We start from the raw sequence: 23,153 nt of genomic DNA on the forward strand, positions 1-23,153 counted from the left end.
AAGAGGCCCAGTTTTATGATATGAAATTAGCGTCACTGAATGGAAAAATAGGTGAAGCAGTTAGAAGAGCACTGATGAAATTATGCCTGTACCAGATGCCGTGTTAGGAAATAACAGTTATTTGTGATGAGAGGCTGCTGTGGGGACACTCACCTGCCAGGGGAAGCTGCCGAAGCCCGCTTCGTCACCGCCGACGATCCTCCGCTGCGCGCCCACCAGCTGGCCCAGCTTGCCAGAGGACAGCCCACACCCTGCAACATAAGCCGCGCCCTTCACCTAAACTCTTCTGCATACAGTCTCGCCAGTGTGGCCACGGTGTACAGCGGCTGCCGTAGTTAGTAGCGTCAACGACTCTGTAGTAGCATCATTTATTGTTTCTGAATCGCGCGTTCCTTTGGAAATTGTTAGAAGAATGAAATATAGATTATTTGTTGTAAATATCCCCCAGAAGCTGTTAAGAGTTTATATTTGTTTTTCTGCAACTAGTTTTAACACTTTGCAGTTCGTAATGATGACACAGGGCGTATCCGTGCCACAAAAAATTATGAGAGCTCTTTGTAAAAACAATGGGGCCACTGACCAGCAATTAGGGTATACTGGGTTGATGCGTAAGTTCGTAGCACGTTTCCCTGAGTTTAATAAACATAACAGATACAAATTACAGATACTTCAGTCATCAATAACATACACTTCTTAACTATGTACAACAATCAGCCGACGCTGGCACAAATTTTTGATTCCGCAGCTGTAGAAATCACAAGGTTCTGAGGCGAAAGATTCGTCGAGCCATATTTGGAGCGCAATTTCATCCGGAAAGGAAGTTCCTTGAAGGTTCTTAGAGAGAGAGTGGATAAAGCGAAAATCTTAAGGAGCAAGGTCACGTGAATAAGGCATGTGCGGAACGACTTCCCAATCCACCTCCTGATAGTGTTTTTTGTCAGTCTAGCAGGATGTGAGCGGGTGTTACCGTGGAATAGCATCGCTTCACGCTGTCCTCTGGTCGTTGCTTCTGTTGACAATAAACGTCAGCAGTGATGGTTGCACCTCGGGGGAGCAATTCGTAGTACACCACATCGTCGTTGTTCCACCAGATGCATAACATTATCTTACGTGGATGCGCGCAGGTCTTTGTATGGGGAGGTGCTGCTTTGTTTGGTCTCAGTCATTCCTTTCTTTTCCTTACGTTAGTATAACGACACCATTTCCCGTCACTAGTAACGATACAGGATAGGAATGGTTGGTGTTGTTCACGAGCCAATTGATGATGAGGAAGCAGAGATGTACATATGGCCACCCCCTGATTTTTGCGATTTTGGCTTGGAGCATGTGGTACCCATACACCCGATTTTTGAACCTTTCCCATTGCATGCAAATGTCGCACGATGGCGGAATAATCACAGTTCACCACATCTACCAGTTATCGAGTACACTGACGTCAATAATGGTGGATTAATGTTTTAAGCGATTTTCAACAAACCTCGAAGGTCTTCCTGAACGTGGAAGTCACTAACATACTCCTTAAAAAGAGAAAACCCATTTCTTAACGTGCTCTGTCAATCGGCATTATCCCCATACATGGGGCAAATGTTTCTCGCTGCCTCCTCTGCTGTCACTCCTTTATTAAACCCAACAGAAAAATACGTTTTAAACGATCCGATTTCTCTACTTGGCACTACATTTTCTATCGTCCACAGCTTCACTCATATCTCCAGATGACAAAATGACAATATGTTAACTCAAATGGCAACAGTGAACTACAAATAAAAAATGACAATCGATAAATAAACCCATGCCAACCGGAATATCAACACGCAAAACAAAAACGCTGCGAACTTACGCAGCAACCTAATACACTGAAGCAAATACACTCCTGGAAATGGAAGAAAGAACACATTGACACCGGTGTGTCAGACCCACCATACTTGCTCCGGACACTGCGAGAGGGCTGTACAAGCAATGATCACACGCACGGCACAGCGGACACACCAGGAACCGCGGAGTTGGCCGTCGAATGGCGCTAGCTGCGCAGCATTTGTGCACCGCCGCCGTCAGTGTCAGCCAGTTTGCCGTGGCATACGGAGCTCCATCGCAGTCTTTAACACTGGTAGCATGCCGCGACAGCGTGGACGTGAACCGTATGTGTAGTTGACGGACTTTGAGCGAGGGCGTATAGTGGGCATGCGGGAGGCCGGGTGGACGTACCGCCGAATTGCTCAACACGCGGGGCGTGAGTCTCCACAGTACATCGATGTTGTCGCCAGTGGTCGGCGAAAGGTGCACGTGCCCGTCGACCTGGGACCGGACCGCAGCGAGGCACGGATGCACGCCAAGACCGTAGGATCCTACGCAGTGGCGTAGGGGACTGCGCCGCCACCTCCCAGCAAATTAGGGACACTGTTGCTCCTGGGGTATCGGCGAGGACCATTCGCAACCGTCTCCATGAAACTGGGCATCATGGTGTGGGGAGCGATCTCCTACACTGGCCGTACTACTCTGGTGATCGTCGAGGGAACACTGAATAGTGCACGGTACATCCAAACCGTCATCGAACCCATCGTTCTACCATTCCTAGACCGGCAAGGGAACTTGCTGTTCCAACAGGACAATGCACGTCCGCATGTATCCCGTGCCACCCAACGTGCTCTAGAAGGTGTAAGTCAACTACCCTGGCCAGCAAGATCTCCGGATCTGTCCCCCATTGAGCATGTTTGGGACTGGATGAAGCGTCGTCTCACGCGGTCTGCACGTCCAGCACGAACGCTGGTCCAGCTGAGGCGCCAAGTGGAAATGGCATGGCAGGCCGTTCCACAGGACTACATCCAGCATCTCTACGATCGTCTCCATGGGAGAATAGCAGCCTGCATTGCTGCGAAAGGTGGATATACGCTGTACTAGTGCCGACATTGTGCATGCTCTGTTGCCTGTGTCTATGTGCCTGTGGTTCTGTCAGTGTGATCATGTGATGTATCTGACCCCAGGAATGTGTCAATAAAGTTTCCCCTTCCTGGGACAATGAAGTCACGGTGTTCTTATTTCAATTTCCTGGAGTGTACATATAAGTAAACATTACAAAACAATACTTTTTATTGTGTGATACTTTTGAAATTCTTTTGCGTGAATTGTTTCCGTCGTCATTTCACTCGAATTGTTGCCAAATGAATCACTGTCATTATCAAAATCATTGTCATCAAAATGATCGCCACTCTCGTTGTCACCATATTTCTCTAGATCGACATCCTCCTCCTCATAAAAGACTGTACATGGAGAACGAGCCATTTCACGTCTACAAACTTGAACATAATGATTATAACCTTTCTCTCAGCAGTGCTACAGTTCGGCATCGAGTTAACGCAGGCTTCCCTAGGTGGGAATACTAAGCAACACTGATGCCCAGTACAGTCAGATTCGAGAATGGATCATGTGAGGGTTACGAAAAGTCGTGTCGAATCATGCTCGACAGGAGAGTGGAAAACAAAATTCTCCATGTCGAACACTACTCACCGTTGGAATGGAAGGGATTAACCTTAAGTCATAATCCGGCAGAAAATTTGAAATTGGTCATGGTGAACACCACACGTATTTGCCATTAGCCCATAAAGTTTTGAGACAGGATTCATAGAAAATACAGAAACGTTAAGATGCTGGCTTAAACGCTTCAGGTGTTCTCATAGATTCCCCCTCCTCCCTGCCCCCCCCCCCCCCCCTCCCATTTGAGTACAACTCACAGAACGTTCGCACAGCCAAGTGACACTGTCAGAAAAGTCCTTCTGTTGGATGTTACTCAACTCGCTCTTCACACTGTCTAGAATGTCGGTCATGTTGTCATAGCGTAGGCCCTTCATGTTAATTTCTACACTGTGTAGTTTGGTGGTAGGTTCGTACTAATACCACCTAGCCCCTTCACAAGTGATTATTTCCAGAAAAAAAAATTGTCCGCCTTTTTCATTTCAACCAAGTCGTGACATGCGTCTACGTGTCGTCGTATTTGTTCGGCAGTCAAGGTGCGCGGGAAAACCTTTGCACAGACTTTTCTGTTCTTTAAAACATGCTTGATCCAGAGATGTTGCTCCATTTCGAATTGCGACACAACAACGTTGACACGTTACGGTCGCACGTCCACCACTTAATACTCCCTGGTCACAACTGACTAATCGAATGCATATATGTTGTTTACAGTTGTTAATTGAAGCTGCCACCGTAGTTACTGCGCTGACGCGCTTATACGCCAGGAATAAAATCAGTCTCAGGACTTTCTGGATGGACGGTGTATAATTTTAAAACGGAATGACCTCAGGGTCGAAACTAGTAGCAGAATATTAAAGATAAAATGTTTTAGCAGCTTGTGGTGTTTATTTACAAGAAAATGTGTTTTACGGGATTTGAGCCGCACGAGTTACGGAAGACCTTATGAAATATGGATTGCTGAAATATCACCCTCCTGCAAAGCTGAGCAGTGTCTTGCTGAGAGACACTACAATTCAAAGTGACCTTAGAGCTGTAACGTGAAACACTTCTATCAGATCCATAAATGTTATGAACGGCAATATGTGGTAAATCTTGTTGAGAATAACTCTAGTCTTGATATAGACAGGGACTGATGACAGAAGCAGTCTGGTCCCTTTAATACCACAAACCAACCAAACCTTGATATAGACGTTTGCTTAATGCGCTTATTAATCGTTATAAAAGCTGTGTCACGTTTAAAGAGTAATCGAAACAGAAAGAAATTTAAATGAAATGTGTATCTGGATCGAAGGTGATAAATAAAAATAGAGCGTAAATAAGGATGCCTGAGCACTGCAGTGGCCTCAGGATACTAGTGAGAGGCGTGGATATCGACACAGCCACGTTGCTGGCATTAAGAGTCTCACGAAAATGACAGCCACCGCTGGCACAAACTGCATTATCGAGGCTTAGGCACACATAAACTGGGCATCGCAGAAGCCGCTCTAATAACTGAATAGCAAAGCCTGGCTTTTTGGACAAGACTTGTGCTATGCTGGCACACCACGATTTCAGGCTAAAGTGAAAAGCGCAGTACTTTCACGTAGATTGCTCACTAACACATGCAAATTTTCTGGAAATTCTCGCTTTCCACCAATCAATCACTAATGATTGGTGTAGTAGTTTTGGTACACAACATAAATGACGTAGTAAATGGTAGGATTACGTGTAGTACTGGTAGAGTTGATAGGGAAAGAAACATAAATGAATGAATAGAGAGAAAATGACAGCCGACGACTTCTCTGTTTCTTTAGTTGTTTTTGTCTTCATATAATTAGAACCGCACATAATTTAGTGTTAGTTCAGTGAGTATTTTATATTCTCACAGAATATAAGTTGCATTTTATAAGTAATTACAATTAACTAATCGCGCAACTTCTGCCCTTTTATGTAACTATAGCAACTACTTTTGATGCAAGTACAGTTTACATGCACAAACATAAAAAATATATAATCATTGTTGTTATTTTGTACTCAGTAGAACGTTCTTCATCATTATCAAATTAAGAGTTTCATGTTATTAATGATAAATACGAAAGTCGTTAATGAATAACAGAAACATGTTTCATATAATTTCGACGAAGTATTGAAGCTATATTTGATATATTTGTGTTTTGCAGTTTCTTTGGTTTACCCTTTTGTTGATGAAATTGCGTATTCTAGCGATAAATGATGAATCTCAAGTTACAGATGAACAATTTTCGAATAAAATCTGAATTAAACATTGAAAATTTCAGTTTTGCTGCAAGTACTGTTTATTCTTAAGTAACAGACAGGAGGAAAACTACGTAGAACAAAAATGTTCCGTAAGTTACCTGGTCCGTTATACAGCCTCGCTCAGTTTCTAGACGGTTCAACGTGTCCGGCCTTCAGGAGAATCAAGTAAGACACTGATCACATACGTAAAGAAAGTAATCGCTATGCGGTAACGCCTCGATAAGTGTGCAACATATCCAATGTACATGTAATATGGAAAACTATCTCAACTGACCAAAGCTACTGGGAAATCTACAACAGTAGACCCTTACTTATGGTACTATACGTTAGCATCCGGTAGTTCAACAAATCTGATAATGATATTTCCTGGTTTATACTTACTTGCACGATGTTAAAAGTTTCAGTAAATTCCAGTCTTCGTTGCCGATGAACGACAGTCAGCATGGGTGCCTGAACCAGGCGTTTGCTGTGAAGAGATACTGTTAGTAGCCGCTTGTTTTATCTGGGCGGTGAGTTGCTGGACAGTTACACATCTATTCCCTTGTATACATCCTTGCAGCCGACTTTCAACTCTGGCATCCACGTCCCTTGGCGCACCACAGCTATCTCAGTGCCGGTTTTGGATAGCGCTGTTTTGCCATGCACGCCAACATCGCTCCGTTTCAGCATTACGACATCGACTGCACTGTTTTCCGCGTCCCCCGAATACGCTTTATATACGCTCGACTGCTAATGCTGCCACCTGCCGTCTGTGAGTTGTTACTGGACGTTGACGTCGAACGTAAGGCGGTAGGCACGTCATGGTCACATTAATGTGACTGGACCGCGTACATCGTGAAGCAATGTACGCACAAACTACGTAAATTTTGTAAAGTAACTGATATTAGAACTGACAGTACAGGTTCAAAATAATCACGAAATAGAAAGTGGGAGGCAGTGGCAACCCTCACGGTTTGGAGGGTGGAGGTCTGTTTGGAGTCTGCCGAGCGAGCGGTGATAGCCACACAAAGCCTTACCTGGCCAAGCATTGTGTTCAGCTCTGAGCAAGCCAATGAGTGTCTAAACAAGGAAGTCTGACTGCTTAAATCGAGTACTGTTGGAAGGACACCGTCAAAATGTGTCCATTATACGACTGGCATGAATGTTCCCTAAAATGAACTCACTGCAGATAAATAATGTCACTTGTGTAACTACTAGTCCATAGAGGAGTAATATATATATGTAAAATGTAAACTGCTATTACTTACGTATTTTTAATTGTAGATTTAACAGCTCGTCTCGTTGAGCTATTATTAATACCTCTTGCATATACCAAAAAGTACTAGTATAGGAACTGACAAGCTTACAGCTTGTGAAATGAACTGAACCTTTTTAAGGGAATGCTATACAAACGTGGTGAATCCTCTAATGTGTCGTATTCAGTGACATGAACCAGAATACTATCGGTTTAACTCGCGCTAAATATTCTACTACAGCTCATTACGGTGAAAGTGACTAGGAAGCACCTCTCGTATAAAAATTAAGTACACGGTAACTATTTTTGAAAATTTTCTTGAGAAGATAAGTAAACTTCTTTTGTAGGTAGGACTTCCTGTTAAAGACGTAGAAGTTCTTTCGCTGAAATGGTACAAAATATTAACTTTTAACAATAAAATTTGGAAAACAAAGCTGCATAATACGGGTACTAAATTCTAAGGGATACTTTACTGTTTTCAACATATTATGAGAAATATATTTAGTGGATATCGCAAATTTTCTGTCGTAACTTCCATCGTTTGTGAGAATTAAAGTTCTGGTGTAATGTCTAAACAGAGCGTGGAATAAAAAACATTTACCGTGTTTGCTACACTGAGACAATTCTGTTTCCAGAAAATAAATTCGCAGACGTTTTCCACATGGGCAATATCATTGAGGATCCAGTCATAAGAGCAGAAAACTTTTATTGGTAATCTCGAAATTGCCGATTACTTGGTTCCAAGTTGAATTTCTTTCTTTCTTTCCACAGCAGAGTGTGAAAATACCTTCTTGTTGACGAATGTGTTGGCGCCGTGCTGGCAGGTGGGACATCAAAGTAGCCAACAGAAATAAAGACCCAATCTGACAACTTTTGTGACGACGAGGTAGCGGAGTGGCAAATTATCCAAGGATTAGACGGATTTCAGCCAGTAGCAGTGAAAGTTTTGACATTTAGACATGCAGCTGCCACAAGAAAAAACACGTCATAAAGACGTCAAAGGAACTCGCCACAAAAATCGGTAAGTACAGATCAGTCACCAATTAAACAACATTCACCAAAAGACCACATTCCAATACTATGTAATAAGAGGATGAAACTACCATGTGAAATATTATGACAGTTTGACTGTAATGCTATTTTGCACTCATCGAATTACGAACTGTTCCATGTAATACATTGAAACTGTAAAAACAATACGTCGCATGTGTCATTTAGAATCGTGAACAAGTAAGTGTCTGATGACTAGTTGTCCCGTATGATTGTGTGCGGGACGACTAATGTACTCACAAAGTTCCCAGTAACGTTGTGTTAGTGTGTATATTTATTCCCATGTTGTAGATCAAGATCTATACTCTCACTGAATTATTTGTCGGACGTCCATGTATGTAAAAAAGAGTAAGTGACACGTGTTTCTCATACTTTGTTCTGAATTATGAGACTTACAATTTCGATGCAAAACCAGACAAATATATCCAAGAACTACGAATTATGATCTTTAACTAACCAATAACATATTATATCACACATACTAAAGTGTGATTATTGAACTGAATACGCTATAAAATTGTTACCTGGCTCAATGAACATGGACAGTAATTTTCTTGACTAATTACAATAAAGTAATCAAAACTCATTCGAAAGATTGACGCAAAACAAAAAGCTGGCTGGTGTGGCTGAGCGGTTCTAGGCGCTTCAGTCTGGAACCGCGCGACCGCTACGGTCGCAGGTTCGAATCGTGCCTCGGGAATGGATGTGTGTGATGTCCTTTGGTTAGTTAGGTTTAAGTAGTTCTAAGTTCTAGGGGACTGATGACCTCAGATGTTGAGTCCCATAGTGCTCAGAGCCATTTGTACCAAAACAAAAAAAAACAATGGAGTATCATGATTGCTATGGTGGGCCTAATCAAAAGATTTTTGACCTATCAGTACGCATTATGTCAAGGAATGTAAAATGTTTTTCCAGTTGCATATGATTGTGACAACGTTTTCTTTCCAAATCCATAATCGTGCGATTATAAGACCACTATTATTCATTTTGTTACATGGCGTTAACAGTTGATGGAATTTGGGTGCAAACTTTTCTTCGGCACATTTTGCGAGAAGAAAACCCTACCTAGTGCACAAAAGGCTACATGATACTACTATAGTTGCGAATAGATTTCCATATATCGCAGAGTTTTCAACGTATAGTGTAAATTTTCCTGAAATGCATCATACTTTTTCCTACGCCATTCATGTTTGACGATTGTTCGCGGTTTAGAGCAGAATCAATTATCTATACACAGCAGTCTTCTGAATAGCGATTTCTTCCTTTCAGTATTGTTTTACTGAAAGAAAACCAGCAATAACGCATCCTCTTAACGAAGGTACCGAATTACACATTGGAACACCACGAAACGGAGGGTCATCGTCGTAGTCACGTCTACAGGTGTGGAAGAAGGAAGCTGCAACTGAGCATCCTGTCTTACAAGTGCGAATTGCAATCATCAGTCGACAACAGTTGTAGCCCAGTCGAAGAGAGAATGTACATTTCTTAGTCAGTTTGAAATAGGCTCACAAATGATGAAATTGTCAAATTATTCATTGCTGCATGCAAGGCAGAACAGAAGAAATTACTATACACACTATTGATCAAAAGTATCCGGACAGATTTGTGGATACTAATGTGGGGTGTGTCCACCCTTCGCCTACTTGACGGCTTGAACTCTGCTGGCAACGCGCTCAATGAGGTATCTAAATGTCTGTGGAGTAACGGCAGCTCATTATTCCTCAACTGCTATAAACCGCAGAAAGAAGTGATGTTGGACGCTAGGGTCTGGAGCAAAGCCGATGTTCCAGCGCATGCCGAAAGTGTTCCATTGGGTTTAGGTCGGGACCCTCAATAGGCTAGTCAATGTCAGGAATGTCACTGCCCAAAATCCATTGCCTCATAGATGATGGTCGATGTCAGGGTGCACTGTGATGCTGCTACAATCAGTCATCGTGTTCGAAATGTTTCTCTAGTGTACGTAGTACGCAGTACTGTAAAATGGGTTCGTATCCTTCAGCATCTAGCGTTTCCCTAAGCGGAATAAGCAGACGACGTCCTAACCAGGAAAACCATCCCAACACCATAACATCAACTCCTCCGTATTTCACTTTTGGCAGCACACGTGACAGTAGGTAACGTTCTTTGGGCCTCCGTCAACCCAAAACCTTCCATCGGATTTCCACAGTGCATAGCGTGATTCGTCACTCCAAATTACTATTTTCCTACCCAGTGTCGCCACTGTTTCCAAAACCTCAAACTTCGGTTAGCATTGACCACAAAAATTTTTGGCTGTTTGACCATTGTACCCCATTCTTTTTAACTCCCTACGCAGTCATTATCATGATGACTCTATGACAGCGAAATGTACATTGCCATAGTAAATATGATAATTAAAATACAGTACATGGAATAGATCGTTAGGGTCTCCGAAGTTCTGCTACGTTTGAATTCAGTAGCCAACTTCTCAACTGTTGACAATGAGACGGCAGATTCGTTACGTACTTTCACTCATTTTGGAAGTAATTTCGTTAGTCATAAAAAGTGAATAAAGTTGGATATTTGAGGTGAGTTCCTATGGGACCAAACTGCTGTGGTCATCGGTTCCTCGGCTTACACACTACTTAATCTAACTTAAACTAACTTACGCTAAAGAGAACACACACACCCATGCCCGAGGGAGGACTCGAAACTCCGACGGGGTGAACCGCGTGAAGCGTGGTAACGCCCCCGCGACCGCGCGGCTGCACCACGCGCCAGAATAAATTATGCTTTTAGTATGATACGGTATGCTAGTTTATTCATAGAAACGAAACACATATAAGTCGACAAGTAATCATGTATATTTTTCACTTTCTGTTGTGCTTCTAGCAGAAATATGAAGATCTAGCCTGTATGTGTACCTTTGTCAGGTACGGGCTCACAGTAGTGTCATATGTGAAATATATTTTCGGATTTATTTATGTGTCTCGTGTGGCTGGCCTTATACGGCAACGTAGATATCAGAGAGTAGGTAGTGCAGCAAACTACCCTCAAAATTCTCTTTCACTAGGTGCGTATGAACTAAAACTTTTTTAAACGTATACTAGAACTAGGAAGACTTACCGGAAATTCAGAAAAAGTACGTGGAGCTTTGTAGTTTTACCAGTGTTTCTCAGTAGTACCTAGTCGGCAAAATTTCGTGCTGCGTGTTTAAATGTGGCTGATGGCGAAATGCCTGTGTCACGCTACATTCTCATTTCCGAGAAAATAATGAAGATGGTAAAAGGCGATTGCACGGACTCTTGTACTCATTAGCTCATTGTATGTGTTGTTATTGTGGTGAACTTGTATGGCAGTGTGAAAGAGTATCAAGATAGAATTACAGTGGATAACGAACTAGGTTATTGCTTCCACTACTGAACGTTACAGCGAAGAATAGATTTGCATTAAAATGTACAAATAGCTGCCATGCCGATCCTACACAAAACGACAGCTGGTATAGAGATGTAATCTTTTGTATGCCAACTATGGAAGCCAGAGCACTCAGCCAGGCGAGACTCCGAGTATGGCGGTAAAGCAATAGTGCTACAGACATGTCGATTCTGCTTTTACAGTTTTTGCGCTGATTTTTTTAAATTGATTCGTTAATAAGAAATACTGAATAACAGCCAAAAAGGTGGACTCAATGAAGAAAGAATGAAGGCTATCATTTAGCGTTCCATCGTCAACGAACGTCGTTAGAGCTGGAACTCAAGCTCGGATTGAAGAAGGATACGGCCTTCGGCCTTATCGTATCCAAATCAGTATTCCCAAGATATCCCATTTTATTTATGAAAACCACGGGAAACCTAAATCTTGATGGCAGACGTGAAACACAACACCGATCCAATCAAATGCGAGCCCAGTATCTTTACCACTGCGCCACCTCGCTTCGTCAGTATGGACACGAATAGCTCGTAAAGTTTCACCTTAAGACACTCGTGAATTTAAGTGTACATGAGATTAAATGTGGACCTTATTGATCATAAGTGTCAGTTTCTGCACCTTATGCGATATATCACTGACTTACTGAAATCATCATGGTCAAATAAAGGAGGTGTGTTCAAAAAACATCAGGAATTTTCATTTTTTTGGGAATAATTTATTTATTCTTCCACAGTATTGTTATCTCTTTCAAAGTAGTCGACTTTAGGTATTATACACTTATTTCAGCGCTTCTTCCAATCCCCGAAGCACTTCTGGAATACTATCTCTGGGATAGCACTTACCTCTTTCAGAGATGCACTTTTAATCTCATCCAAACTCATTTTTGGAAACAGAAGAAAATCACACCGGGCTATATTTGGCGAATATGGTATGGGCATCATTACATTCCTGTATTTCGCCAAAAATTCACGAACAAGCATTGAAAAAAATGGTTCAAATGGCTCTGAGCACTATGGGACTCAACTGCTGTGGTCATTAGTCCCCTAGAACTTAGAACTACTTAAACTTAACTAACCTAAGCACATCACACACATCCATGCCCGAGGCAGGATTCGAACCTGCGACCGTAGCAGCCGCACGGTTCCGGACTGCGCGCCTAGAACCGCGAGACCACCGCGGCCGGCAACAACCATTGAAGTGTGAGCTGGTGAATTATCTTGGTGCAAAAGCCATCAATTGTTTCGCCACAAATCCGGGCGTTTCTTTCGGACTGCTTCCCGCAAACGGCGTTGAACGTAGAGGTAGTACTCCTTATTAATCGTTTGACATTTTGGCACTATGTCGTTAAAATCGAAAAAAACAATGATTTTTAACTTTCACATTTGACCGTACTTGCCAAGCTTTTTTCGATCTTGGCGGTCCAAAATACCTTCATTGGGACGACTGAATCTTATTTTCGACGTCATACCTGTACAGCCACGTTTCGTCACCTATGTGAAACGTTTCGGTAGTCGTGCATCGCTGCTGCTTTCATTTAGCGACTCATGGGAAACTTCCATTCGGCGCTGTTTTTGTTCGAAATGCAATACCTTTGGCACTGATTTTGCTGTCACACGTTTCATAGTCAATAAATCCGAAAAGATTTCATGGAACGAGCCAGTTGATATGCCAGCATCATCAGAAACTTCTCTGACTGTGATTCGGCGATCGTTCCCAATAATTTCTTTCACTTTTTCCACGGTTTCATTGGTTGTTGGTGAGCTTGGGCATTGAGAACGTTCGTCATCTTTAACTTCTTCACGGCACACCTAGTAACGCTTGTATCATTCGCAAACTCTTTTTTTTCCTCATAGCTGACTCACCAATGGCAATATACAACATTTATAAAACTTTGTTATATTTAATTCCACTTTTATTGTAAGATTTAATGCCAACAGTTTTTCTGACAACTGATGATCTAATATGGCTGCCTGTGTTCAGGTACGTTTCAGTCATGTTCATCAACACAATAACGAAAAATCGCGGGAATCAGACTGACAGAATCCGCGGAATTACAAAATTCCCGGTACTTTTTGAACATACCTCGTATATCTTTTCTGGACAATCTCAATACTAAAATGACGATTTAATTTTAGTATTTATGTTCATTTTGCAATTTTTATAGTAATTAATGCATTCAAATACACTTGTGTACAACGAAAAACGGCCATCCGTCCTTCAAGAACTTGTCGACGAACTATTAAATAGTCGCCTTCCTAAAAATGATTATACACTGACTGATCAGCAAGAACATTATGACCACCTGCCTAATAGCCGGTATGTCCACATTTGGCTCGAATAAGAGCGGCGACGCGTCGTGCGATGGAAGCAATGGGCCTTGGTAGGTCACTGGAGGGAGTTGGCGCAACATATGCACGCACAAGTTACCTATTTTCCGTAAATTCCCTGGAGAGGACGCCACGTTCAATCACTTTTCAATTGTGTTCGATCGGGTTCAGATCTGGCGAGTCGGGGAGCCAGCACATCAATTGGAACTCGCCACTGCATTCCTCGAACCTTTCCATCATACTCCTGGCCCTGTGACATTGCGCATTGTCTTGCTCAAAAATACCAGTAGCATAATGGAGCTGCCGCAAGCTTGTCTCCGTCACACCGCACAGGTGTCAAAGATCTGTTACCCTGGATGATGACGGATTCGCGCCCTCCTATTAGCATGATGAGGGAGGTAACGGGATTCATCAGACCATACAATGCTCTTCCACTACGGTAGCGTCCAGTGTCGATGGTCAGGTGCCCATTTCAGTCGTAGTTGCCGATGTCGTGGTGTTAACATTGGCACATGCATGGGTCGTTGGCTGCAGAGGCCCGTCGTTAGGAGTGTTAAGTGCACTGTGTGTTCAGACACACTTGTACTCTGCCCAGCATTAAAGTCTGTAGTTAGCTCCGCTACAGTTCGCCGCCTGTCCTGTTTTACCAGTCTACCCAGCCTACAGTGCCCGATATCTGTAATGAGGCAAGGCCGACCAAACTCACGACGTCTGGACGTGGTTTCACCCTGGTTTCGCCACGTGTTGAAGGCACCACAGCACTCCTCGAACACAAAACAAGTTGTGCAGATTCCAAAATGCTCGTGCCGTGCCTCCTGACCCTCAGTCTCTCCTCGGTCAAACTCAGATCTATCGCGTGCCTTCCCCATTCTACACAGGGACAGCACGCTCACTGATACTACAGGTACTGAGCGTGTGTCTTACTGGCTCATATTCCTCGCCAGGTGGCGCTGCTATCACCTGGGTGAATTTATATCGGAAGTAGGTCGATAGTCATAATGTTATAGCTGATCAGTGTATGTAAAGTCATGACGCAGAAACACAACTTTTCAAATTCGACGCTGATAGAGGACAGTAAAAGATATAACTAAGCAGAGTGCTGTAGGCGAAGTAAGTGAAAGGAATGACAACTGCAACAACTGTATTTGTATTACTGAACCATTGGTCTTTTGTTCCGAGCTTGGTACAGAGTTAATGACCAGGAACGTATGAGTGCAAGCCTTCGAGCAGGGCTATTGTCGTCTTGGAAGACGGTAGTGTCCGCAGCATACCCATCAAGAATATGTAGAAGAAATGGCAACATTTGGTCAATGAGAATGTTGAATAAAGATCCTGGTTCATGTTCGTGGTAACTTAACTGAGTGGGCCCAGGTCATGGTACGAAAAACGATCCCAAATCATCACAGAATGAACTTTGTTTTGAACTACACCCACTACACGTTGCAGACTGGTCAGTCGGTGCTGTCGACACCTTTAATTTGAAAAAAAAGGCAAATTCGCGACTCGTCGGACCACACTATATGCCTCCATTCAGCTACGGTCTAGTTTTATGTGCTGCTTGCCCCTTGAAGACATTCAGCTTTATGTGTAGCTGTGCGAAATGACGTGTTGCGAGAAAACTGGACTTCAGATGGCCATTAAAAGCAGTTTCCCTCGCAAGTTTCGCTTCGGAACCGGTAGATATGAATCTGCATTCAAAGACACTAGCAGTTCCTTTCGGGTTTGAAATCGGGTATCACCGACAAGAGGTGACCCTCGTCTCTGGTTCTAACGGTTAAACTCTTTTTATGCCTTTACGCTGTGTTAAGTGGCTCAGAGTTGTACAGGATTCCTTGCAGACACGTTTGACAGGACACGTTGATACACTTTCAAATTGGGCAACGTCGTTGACGATGCGGTCATGTTTACGTCCAACCACTTGTCTGCCATTTTGCTACTTCCATATGTCGACCCATCTTACTGCGTTGACCTCCTAAAGCCGACTGGCATATACATGCACCATACACATTACTTCACCGTCATGACTTACATCAGACTCACATAACGACGAGATACTTGTTCTACAACTACATCATCTACAACACTTCAAAGACAAGTGATGTATTTTAAGAGGTAGTCTAATATCTTGTCCAGTGAGCTTAGATACTATAGACAAGAGACAACTGCATCGGTAAGTACAATTCATCCGATTACTGAATTTCAGAAAGGTAGTATTACAATCCTGCGAAGCCTGTAAATTTCTTTGGAAGTACGGAACAAGTCTGAATTAATTAGACCGCTCTTAATGTTGATACAGATGTTTAAGTTGCTTTCCACACTCTCATATGGTATATAGAAAGATGTCACTGGAGAGATGAATAATTCGTCGTTGTGTTTAGTGACAAGAACAGATTCTTCCTTAGCGTCAGGCATGGTAGTTATCGAGTGTGAAGTCGATCAGGAGAGCTGCAAATATCAAAGTGTATGTGGCATCGAGATGATTCACCAACTGTTCACATCATACCCTGGGGAAGTAAGTTTACAATGACCACGTACGTCTGGTATCTGTACAGAAAGCACTGGACTGTGCAGGATACAACCAGAATGATATATCTAATCTACTCTTACTGTTGCAACAACGATAGGGAGATGTGCTATTCCCGCACGGCAATAGCCGTACTCATAAATGTTGATCCATGACCAGTGTCTAGTGCACAAGCGTATATCGTAAGACAACTAGAACTGTTAGTTTTTCGGTCAGGTCGTGTTAATTTCTGCCCCAAATTTTGCGTTAGTTACCGCCTCGAATTTCTTGTTTAGCTGAGCTGTAATGTAAGGTGACAATGACGCAGCCGTTTCGACATCTGCATTTCCTCAGTCATCTTAGGTTGTGTGATGGAGGCTACATCGTGTATCAGTGTTATTGTTCCCCATCCATATTGTATTCTTGGCCTGTGTGCGTGAAGATCAACTGTCACTATGTTTCCGTTTAAGATCGAGTAAACGTAAATTTCTTATCAGGGGACTAGGCGAGATAATGAAGAACTATGTCTGATATCGCATTTTTGAATGTACTTTCTCGTGTGATACTTTGGTAACGTTCTGCGTGCATCGTGCCGCGTTTGGATGTAAAGATGAGCTTCAAGTTTCTAACTACCATGATCTCTATGTTGCGAAATATATATCATCTACAATAGCTTCATTTGAGGATGACCTATCAAAATTGAAAACTATTTTAGTAGTAAACAGAGAAACATCAAAAGTAAAAAGTAAAACAAATGCGGCAGAACATTAAGCAACTTTTGTTTTGTAATTATTATCAAGTGCTGTCAAATATCGACAATGTATTCACTTAATGATAAGATTTGCCAATCTTACGCTGACTAGACAAAAACATGACGTATCACTCAGATTTTATATGATGCTCTTTCTTTCTCTCTCTTCCGCTAACCTCACTTGGTGATGAATATTAAAGGTTCAGTCGAGCAAAACTTCTATTAGTGACATACTTCATGACTGAACTGTAGCGTTTTCGAGTGCACTTTGGTCTAGCATCTGTCATCCAAATATCTAGTTTTTTTCAGGTTGTAACTTCCCTGCTTACAGCTGCGTCATCTGGCAATCGCCTTAGAAAATTACGAAAGTTATCTACCAAGCCGTTTACGGGACTGCAGTCTAAAATTAAGCACTGTTTTTGCTAAGGAAGAAGTGTGAAGATATATGATTTTTTATACTATTCCTTATACAAAGGTACAACACAGAAGTCTGCAACACTAAGGAAATCAGTAAATGACTGGAACAAAATATGCAGATGCTAGAAGAAAACAGAGCGTTTGCAACACTTTGGACTCATATTAATCGAAAATTACACGTCCTGGCTAAGACAGAAAATATAATTGTTTACAGTAAACAGAGGGTATATTCGTCATTATGATTCATAATGAGTAGCTTTTTCCCATAGCGTAAACATTTTCGTGCAAAGATTAAGTCTTTTCCTAAATCATCTTGGTAATTTTCTTCTTTCTTTCAGTTTATTTCTATGTTTCTTTTCTTTGTCGTTTGGAGATGTGGTGAACTACTGAATTCTGTTGCATATTGACGGCTTCTCGTGTTGTCTGGTTAGATTAATCAACATCTGCATTCGAGGAAAGAAGCATTTAGTCGGTTAAGCTGGAAGTCACAGGTGGTAGCATGGCTTATAAGGACAGAAGCAGCAACCAAACGACAGTTAACACTTGACAGTGGCCGAGGAATACTCGTCCAATAGCTCGTGGATATTTAACCACTTGATGCGGTTTCAAGCTCGAGAAAATTTTATTAGAAATCTCTGTGGTGTTTGGGTGATCAAGTGTTCCTTTTTATTTACGTTTGAGTTTCAAGTAATTTCATAAACTGTCTCCTTTCGCGTAAAAAGTTTTAATGTTCAGAAGCATGTATGTATGGACTCGTAATCTCACTTGCAAGGAGCTGAAGTTCATGAATACTTCTGGATTGACGGGTAAAAAGCTCAGTTTAAATAAATCCCATTTATAAACTGGTTATTTTGTAAAAGTGAAAAGTATTTTAATCGTTGTTAACACTTTCCGCCAACTATAACCGTATTATAGAACAGTGTATAGAATTTTAATTTAGCCGGATCCTTTGTGCATCATTCTGTCTGACTAATCAGTAATTTTAATGGAACAGTTCACTTCCTTACTTGAAATGGCTGTAAACGTGTTGTTGATATATTTGCGGGCTTCCATTCGACTTCGTGATTATATTGAAGCTCATATTGTCATATTTTAGTAACTGTGTAGGAAAAGGGAAATAAATTACAAAAAAATCGAGTAGGAAACAGGGAAATAAATTACCAAACAATCTTTCCAAGAAAACTCCATATGCCCTTAAACCTACCTACGTAATTGTATTGCACAAATGAATGCTTTCCGTTGTTCAAATCTTTTGTAACAATTAACGTAGTAAAAGTAAAAATGCAAAGAACAAATTTCAACTTTGGAACAAATGTCTCAACCAATTGTTTTTATATATTATTTTGTAAAATCAAAACGTTGGCAAATAACGTTCCGGTGTCAGCACAGGGTTTGAAATATCGACGATACTGTTAGTGTTCCGAACTCCGTCACGCCTTACTACAGGCTAGTGTGTGATTTTATGCTAGATTCTTGCAAGCAATAAACACTAACGGAATTATAACAATTTTCTGATCCACATCTAATGCTGTTGTAGCTTCTGACAATGTGCGAATGACACATTTAGTTTTATAGTCTTGTTTGCAAGGCAGTCGATCGCACGTATGATTTGTTTTTCCGGTATTTCTATCTTGAATCGTTGAAGAATTCGTACCACGCACAAGCAGGTGCTTTACCGTAATGAAGGTAAACTTTATAATGTTTACTTGAAGGAAGTTCTATAACTTGCTTAGCGGCAAGTTAATGTTTTGTGTCTGCCCGTGAAGCTTGACGTAATGGTGCTACTGGTAAAATACAGAAATGACTAGGATCCGATTGTCAGTGCCAGTCCAGCACGCAGTCTTAATGCGAAGAGATTTTCATTCTTATAAAGAATTAGTATGACCCTGGATCAATGTCGTATACTGTACATTTCCTTTTAGATCAAAAATTCTGTACCAGTGGTGCCTAGCATATGTGCTACAAATTCCTTAATCATTCAAGGCGGAAAACTTCAGCATGTCATCACATACCTCTCCATCTTTGGCAAGCGATGTATGACATTTCGAGACTAATTAGTACGAGCTCACAAAGACATGTCTAAAGGTATGCGGTGACGGCTGCTTAGGCTTTTGTAAAAAGTAAAGCGTTGTAGAGTACAGAGATTACTCAACCCGCCAGGCTAGCCGAGAGCGCTACTGCGCTGCTTCCTGGATTCGGGTAGGCGTGCCGGCCCCGGATCGAATCCGCCCAGCGGATTAGCGGCGAGGGCCGGTGTGCCAGCCAGCCTGGATGTGGTTTTTTGGCGGTTTTCCACATCCCCCTAGGTGAATACCGGGCTGGTCCCCACATCCCGCCTGAGGTACACGACTAGCAGACATTTGAAACACATTCGAACTCTTCCATGATTTGCCGGCCGCAGTGGTCTCGCGGTTCTAGGCGCGCAGTCCGGAACCGTGCGAATGCTACGGTCGCAGGTTCGAATCCTGCCTCGGGCATGGATGTGTGTGATGTCCTTAGGTTAGTTAGGTTTAAGTAGTTCTAAGTTCTAGGGGACTGATGACCACAGCAGTTGAGTCCCATAGTACTCAGAGCCATTTTTTTTCTTCCATGATTTACACTAGACGCAGACAGATGGGGTACACTGTTTCTGTCCTGGGGGGCACGGGGTGGCGGCAGGAAGGGCAACCGGCCACCCCTTGAAATTAACATGCCAAATCCGATTTAACCACGCCGACCCTGCGCAAACTGCGGAACAAAGGCGAAAGCGAAAGAAAGTATAGAGATTACTCGCCGTTTCTTAAAACTAAATCTGTAAAGAGCCCTTGTTAAAACATCATTATTTTGAATGGAGGTACTAAATGTGATATATTATTTGTAAGGACTAATGAGTTGCCAAAGTTTCCTCAGACTACATCTTATGAAGAACAGGTGAAACGTTTACTGCGTAGAATCAGTTCACCTTTGTTTCCGTTACATTAGTACATGTGTCGCAAAACATATGGTTAACTGTCAACGTGATTTGCAAATAATGTGTTTTTACGAGTTATTATAGTAGCCGTATCGCCTGCGTTGTTGAAAGGACTACGATTTCTGGTAAAATAGAATTTGTACAATGGTTGTGGAGGTATAGAAGGAATCTATTTCCTCATTCCGGGTAGTTAACAAAAGGTGAATAATTTTAGATGTAATCATAATTCCCTCGCGGATGAAACAGTGACAAAGGGTACAATGTTGTGCAGGACGATCTGTGATTAAAGATTTGTGTAATACATTCTGCCATAGACTTTTCAGAAGAAAGAGTTTCGTATATTCTACAAAAGGAATGAAGTATGAAAAAACTTTGTGCAGGACGGTTGCCGTTCTCGTTCAACGCTGACCGACAGCAAAATCGTCAGTTAATTTCTCAGCAAATTTTGGACCACTTTAAAAAGAATGTAATTAATTTTGTGCTTTTATTTGTTACTATGGACTTAACGTGAATCTACCATTAAGGTGCCACAAACGATACAACAATCAAAACATTAGGTCGACTGTTGGCCAACACCAAAAAGCAGAAAGGATTTCATCTGCTTCATAAGCTGGCCATTATTTTCTGTGATGCTCGAGGAATTACTCTACGTAATTACAATAATAACTAGCATTTATTACGTAAGTCTCCTGAAGCCACTAGAGGAAGATATTAAAACAGAGACTAGGATTGGAAATAAAGGTCTTTCATACGGATAATGTACTCGCGCACGAAGGTGCTACGGCAGTGGAAAAAGTATGGAAAGAACCACCCTAATTACCAGAATATCACATAAGGCATCAAATCTGCTCCCAGGACAAAAACTGGAGAAAATTATTGATCTAAAAGAGGATTATATTGAATATTAACTATTTTTACCTAAAATATAGATACTATTACTAACGAGCTTGCAATTTTTAGTTAGAACTTGGCCAAAAAAAAATTACGAGATTAGCATCTTATTGCTTCCACCCATTCCCACGTCTAACTTAATTTGACCCCGAAAACGGCCAGAGTTCAATTAAGAGGCCAGGGCCGGTGTAGATAGTTTGAAGGGCTTTCTGAACATCATTCACAAGACGAAGCTTTTATTGAGTCATCATCATCATCATACTGGTATGATGCCACCCGCCACGAATTCCTCTCACGATCTAATCACTTAGTCTTACAGCAGCCCTTCCACGCTCCGTTCACAATTTTTGTTGGATAAAATTTATTCACAAATAAAAATTGGAGAAAATGCATAGTGCTACAACTGACTAGATTGCAAATTAGCGTATTTTTATTTAAAACTAGCTGAGTATCCAATGTTGCCCAGGTATGTATTTATTTCTATCTTCTATTAGTCCTCCTCCTCCTTTTTCCCCTCTATGTCCGTCTCCTGCTTCATCCCTTCTCTGTTCATTTCGTTCACCCACTGAGAGAGTAGCCCTCACTGTGCCCGTCTCTGTCCATTTTCTCCTCTCTCTCTCTGTCAATCTACTCTTCTCATTCTGTCCATCTGTTCCTTTCCCTTCTATCCATAGCCTCCTCCCTCCTCTCTCTGTCCATTTCCTCCTCCTGCCTCTTCCTGATGACCTCCTCCTCTTCCCTTTCTCTGTCCATTTCCTCCTCACCCTCTCTCCGCTCATCTCCTCCTCCACTCTCTCTGTCTATCTCCTTCTCTTTCTTTTCTTTGCCTTGATCCTCCTCTTTCCTTTCTCTGCCCACCTCTTTTTCTCCCCCTCTGTCCATTTCGCTCTCCCCTCTCACTGTGTGTCCTCCCCCCTATCCTTTTACATCTCTTCCTTACCCCTCGCTGTCTGTCGATCTCCTCCACCTTCCTCCTCTCTCCACGCTATCACGCTCACACCGATAGTTTTTTTCCAAATCGTAAGTAATACGTATATCAAATTTGGTTGAAATCGTTCCAGGGATATAGGATGAGCTTTTAACGCGTGCCTTTGCCTGCTTACGTACATGTCAAATATATTTCACATATATTTAACATATATGGGTACTGTCGGCAAGAAGTTTCCCGAATGGAGTTAGTAGCAAGGAAGTAATATATTTAAACATCTTGCATGGTGTGGCAATACTTTACGCATCTCATTGTTTGTGATGTTATACCTACCTGTCGTACAATGGCATAATTGTGCTGGTTCATTCAGTGAAATATGTGAATACTGTCTGCAAAATGAGTCACGAATATAGTTAGTAGCAAGGAAATAATAAATTAAAACGCCGCGTTTCATGCGGCAGTTTTACTGCGTGAACAGCGAAAATGTAGTAAGCAATAAACTTCTTTCCTCTCATCATTTTGTGGGGCTTGTCGGCGAGAAAAAAATCTTGAAGATCTCATATTGTGTGTAAAGTTTGTTTCAAATCATTACGTGTTATCATTCTCAAATACCGAGTGACTAAAAGATGGGTATTCACGCGTCGAGGGATACACTGTTTTCTCACCTCTTTCTTTTACCCCCACAGCGATGATTTACAGACAATAAGCGATATGTGTACCAAGCTTGGTCAGAATCTTTTTACTGGTTTAGGAGGAGATGTGGAACATACATACATACATACGTGCTTCCGTTTCTGTTTGTATCGATATACAGAGTTTTCGGAAATTCACGTTACGAACTTCCAGGGCTTGTCGAAGGTAGTTGTTACATAGCATTTTGAACAGGAACCCGTCTGGAGACGTACCGTTTCCTTTCTCAGACGGTTTCAGTTCAGATGTGTCACGCGTCCACGTTTGCTGTGGGAACGACAGAAGTCTGAGAGTTGCATACCAG

At 42.0% G+C, this 23,153-nt stretch overlaps 1 protein-coding gene across 4 annotated transcripts in view; it reads right to left on the reverse strand.

Moving 5' to 3' along the window:
• Nucleotides 1-23,153, reverse strand: part of LOC126299050 (serine proteinase stubble) — a 419,426-nt gene that overhangs the window by 174,328 nt on the left and 221,945 nt on the right. For all 4 annotated transcript variants that reach the window (XM_049990706.1, XM_049990705.1, XM_049990707.1 and 1 more), the window contains one exon: nucleotides 154-251. In XM_049990706.1, the coding sequence (XP_049846663.1) occupies nucleotides 154-251 (98 nt within the window). The remainder of the gene's footprint in view (nucleotides 1-153; nucleotides 252-23,153) is intronic.

This window comes from Schistocerca gregaria, chromosome X (assembly GCF_023897955.1).
Source record: "Schistocerca gregaria isolate iqSchGreg1 chromosome X, iqSchGreg1.2, whole genome shotgun sequence".
Classification (NCBI taxonomy): Eukaryota; Metazoa; Arthropoda; class Insecta; order Orthoptera; family Acrididae; genus Schistocerca; species Schistocerca gregaria.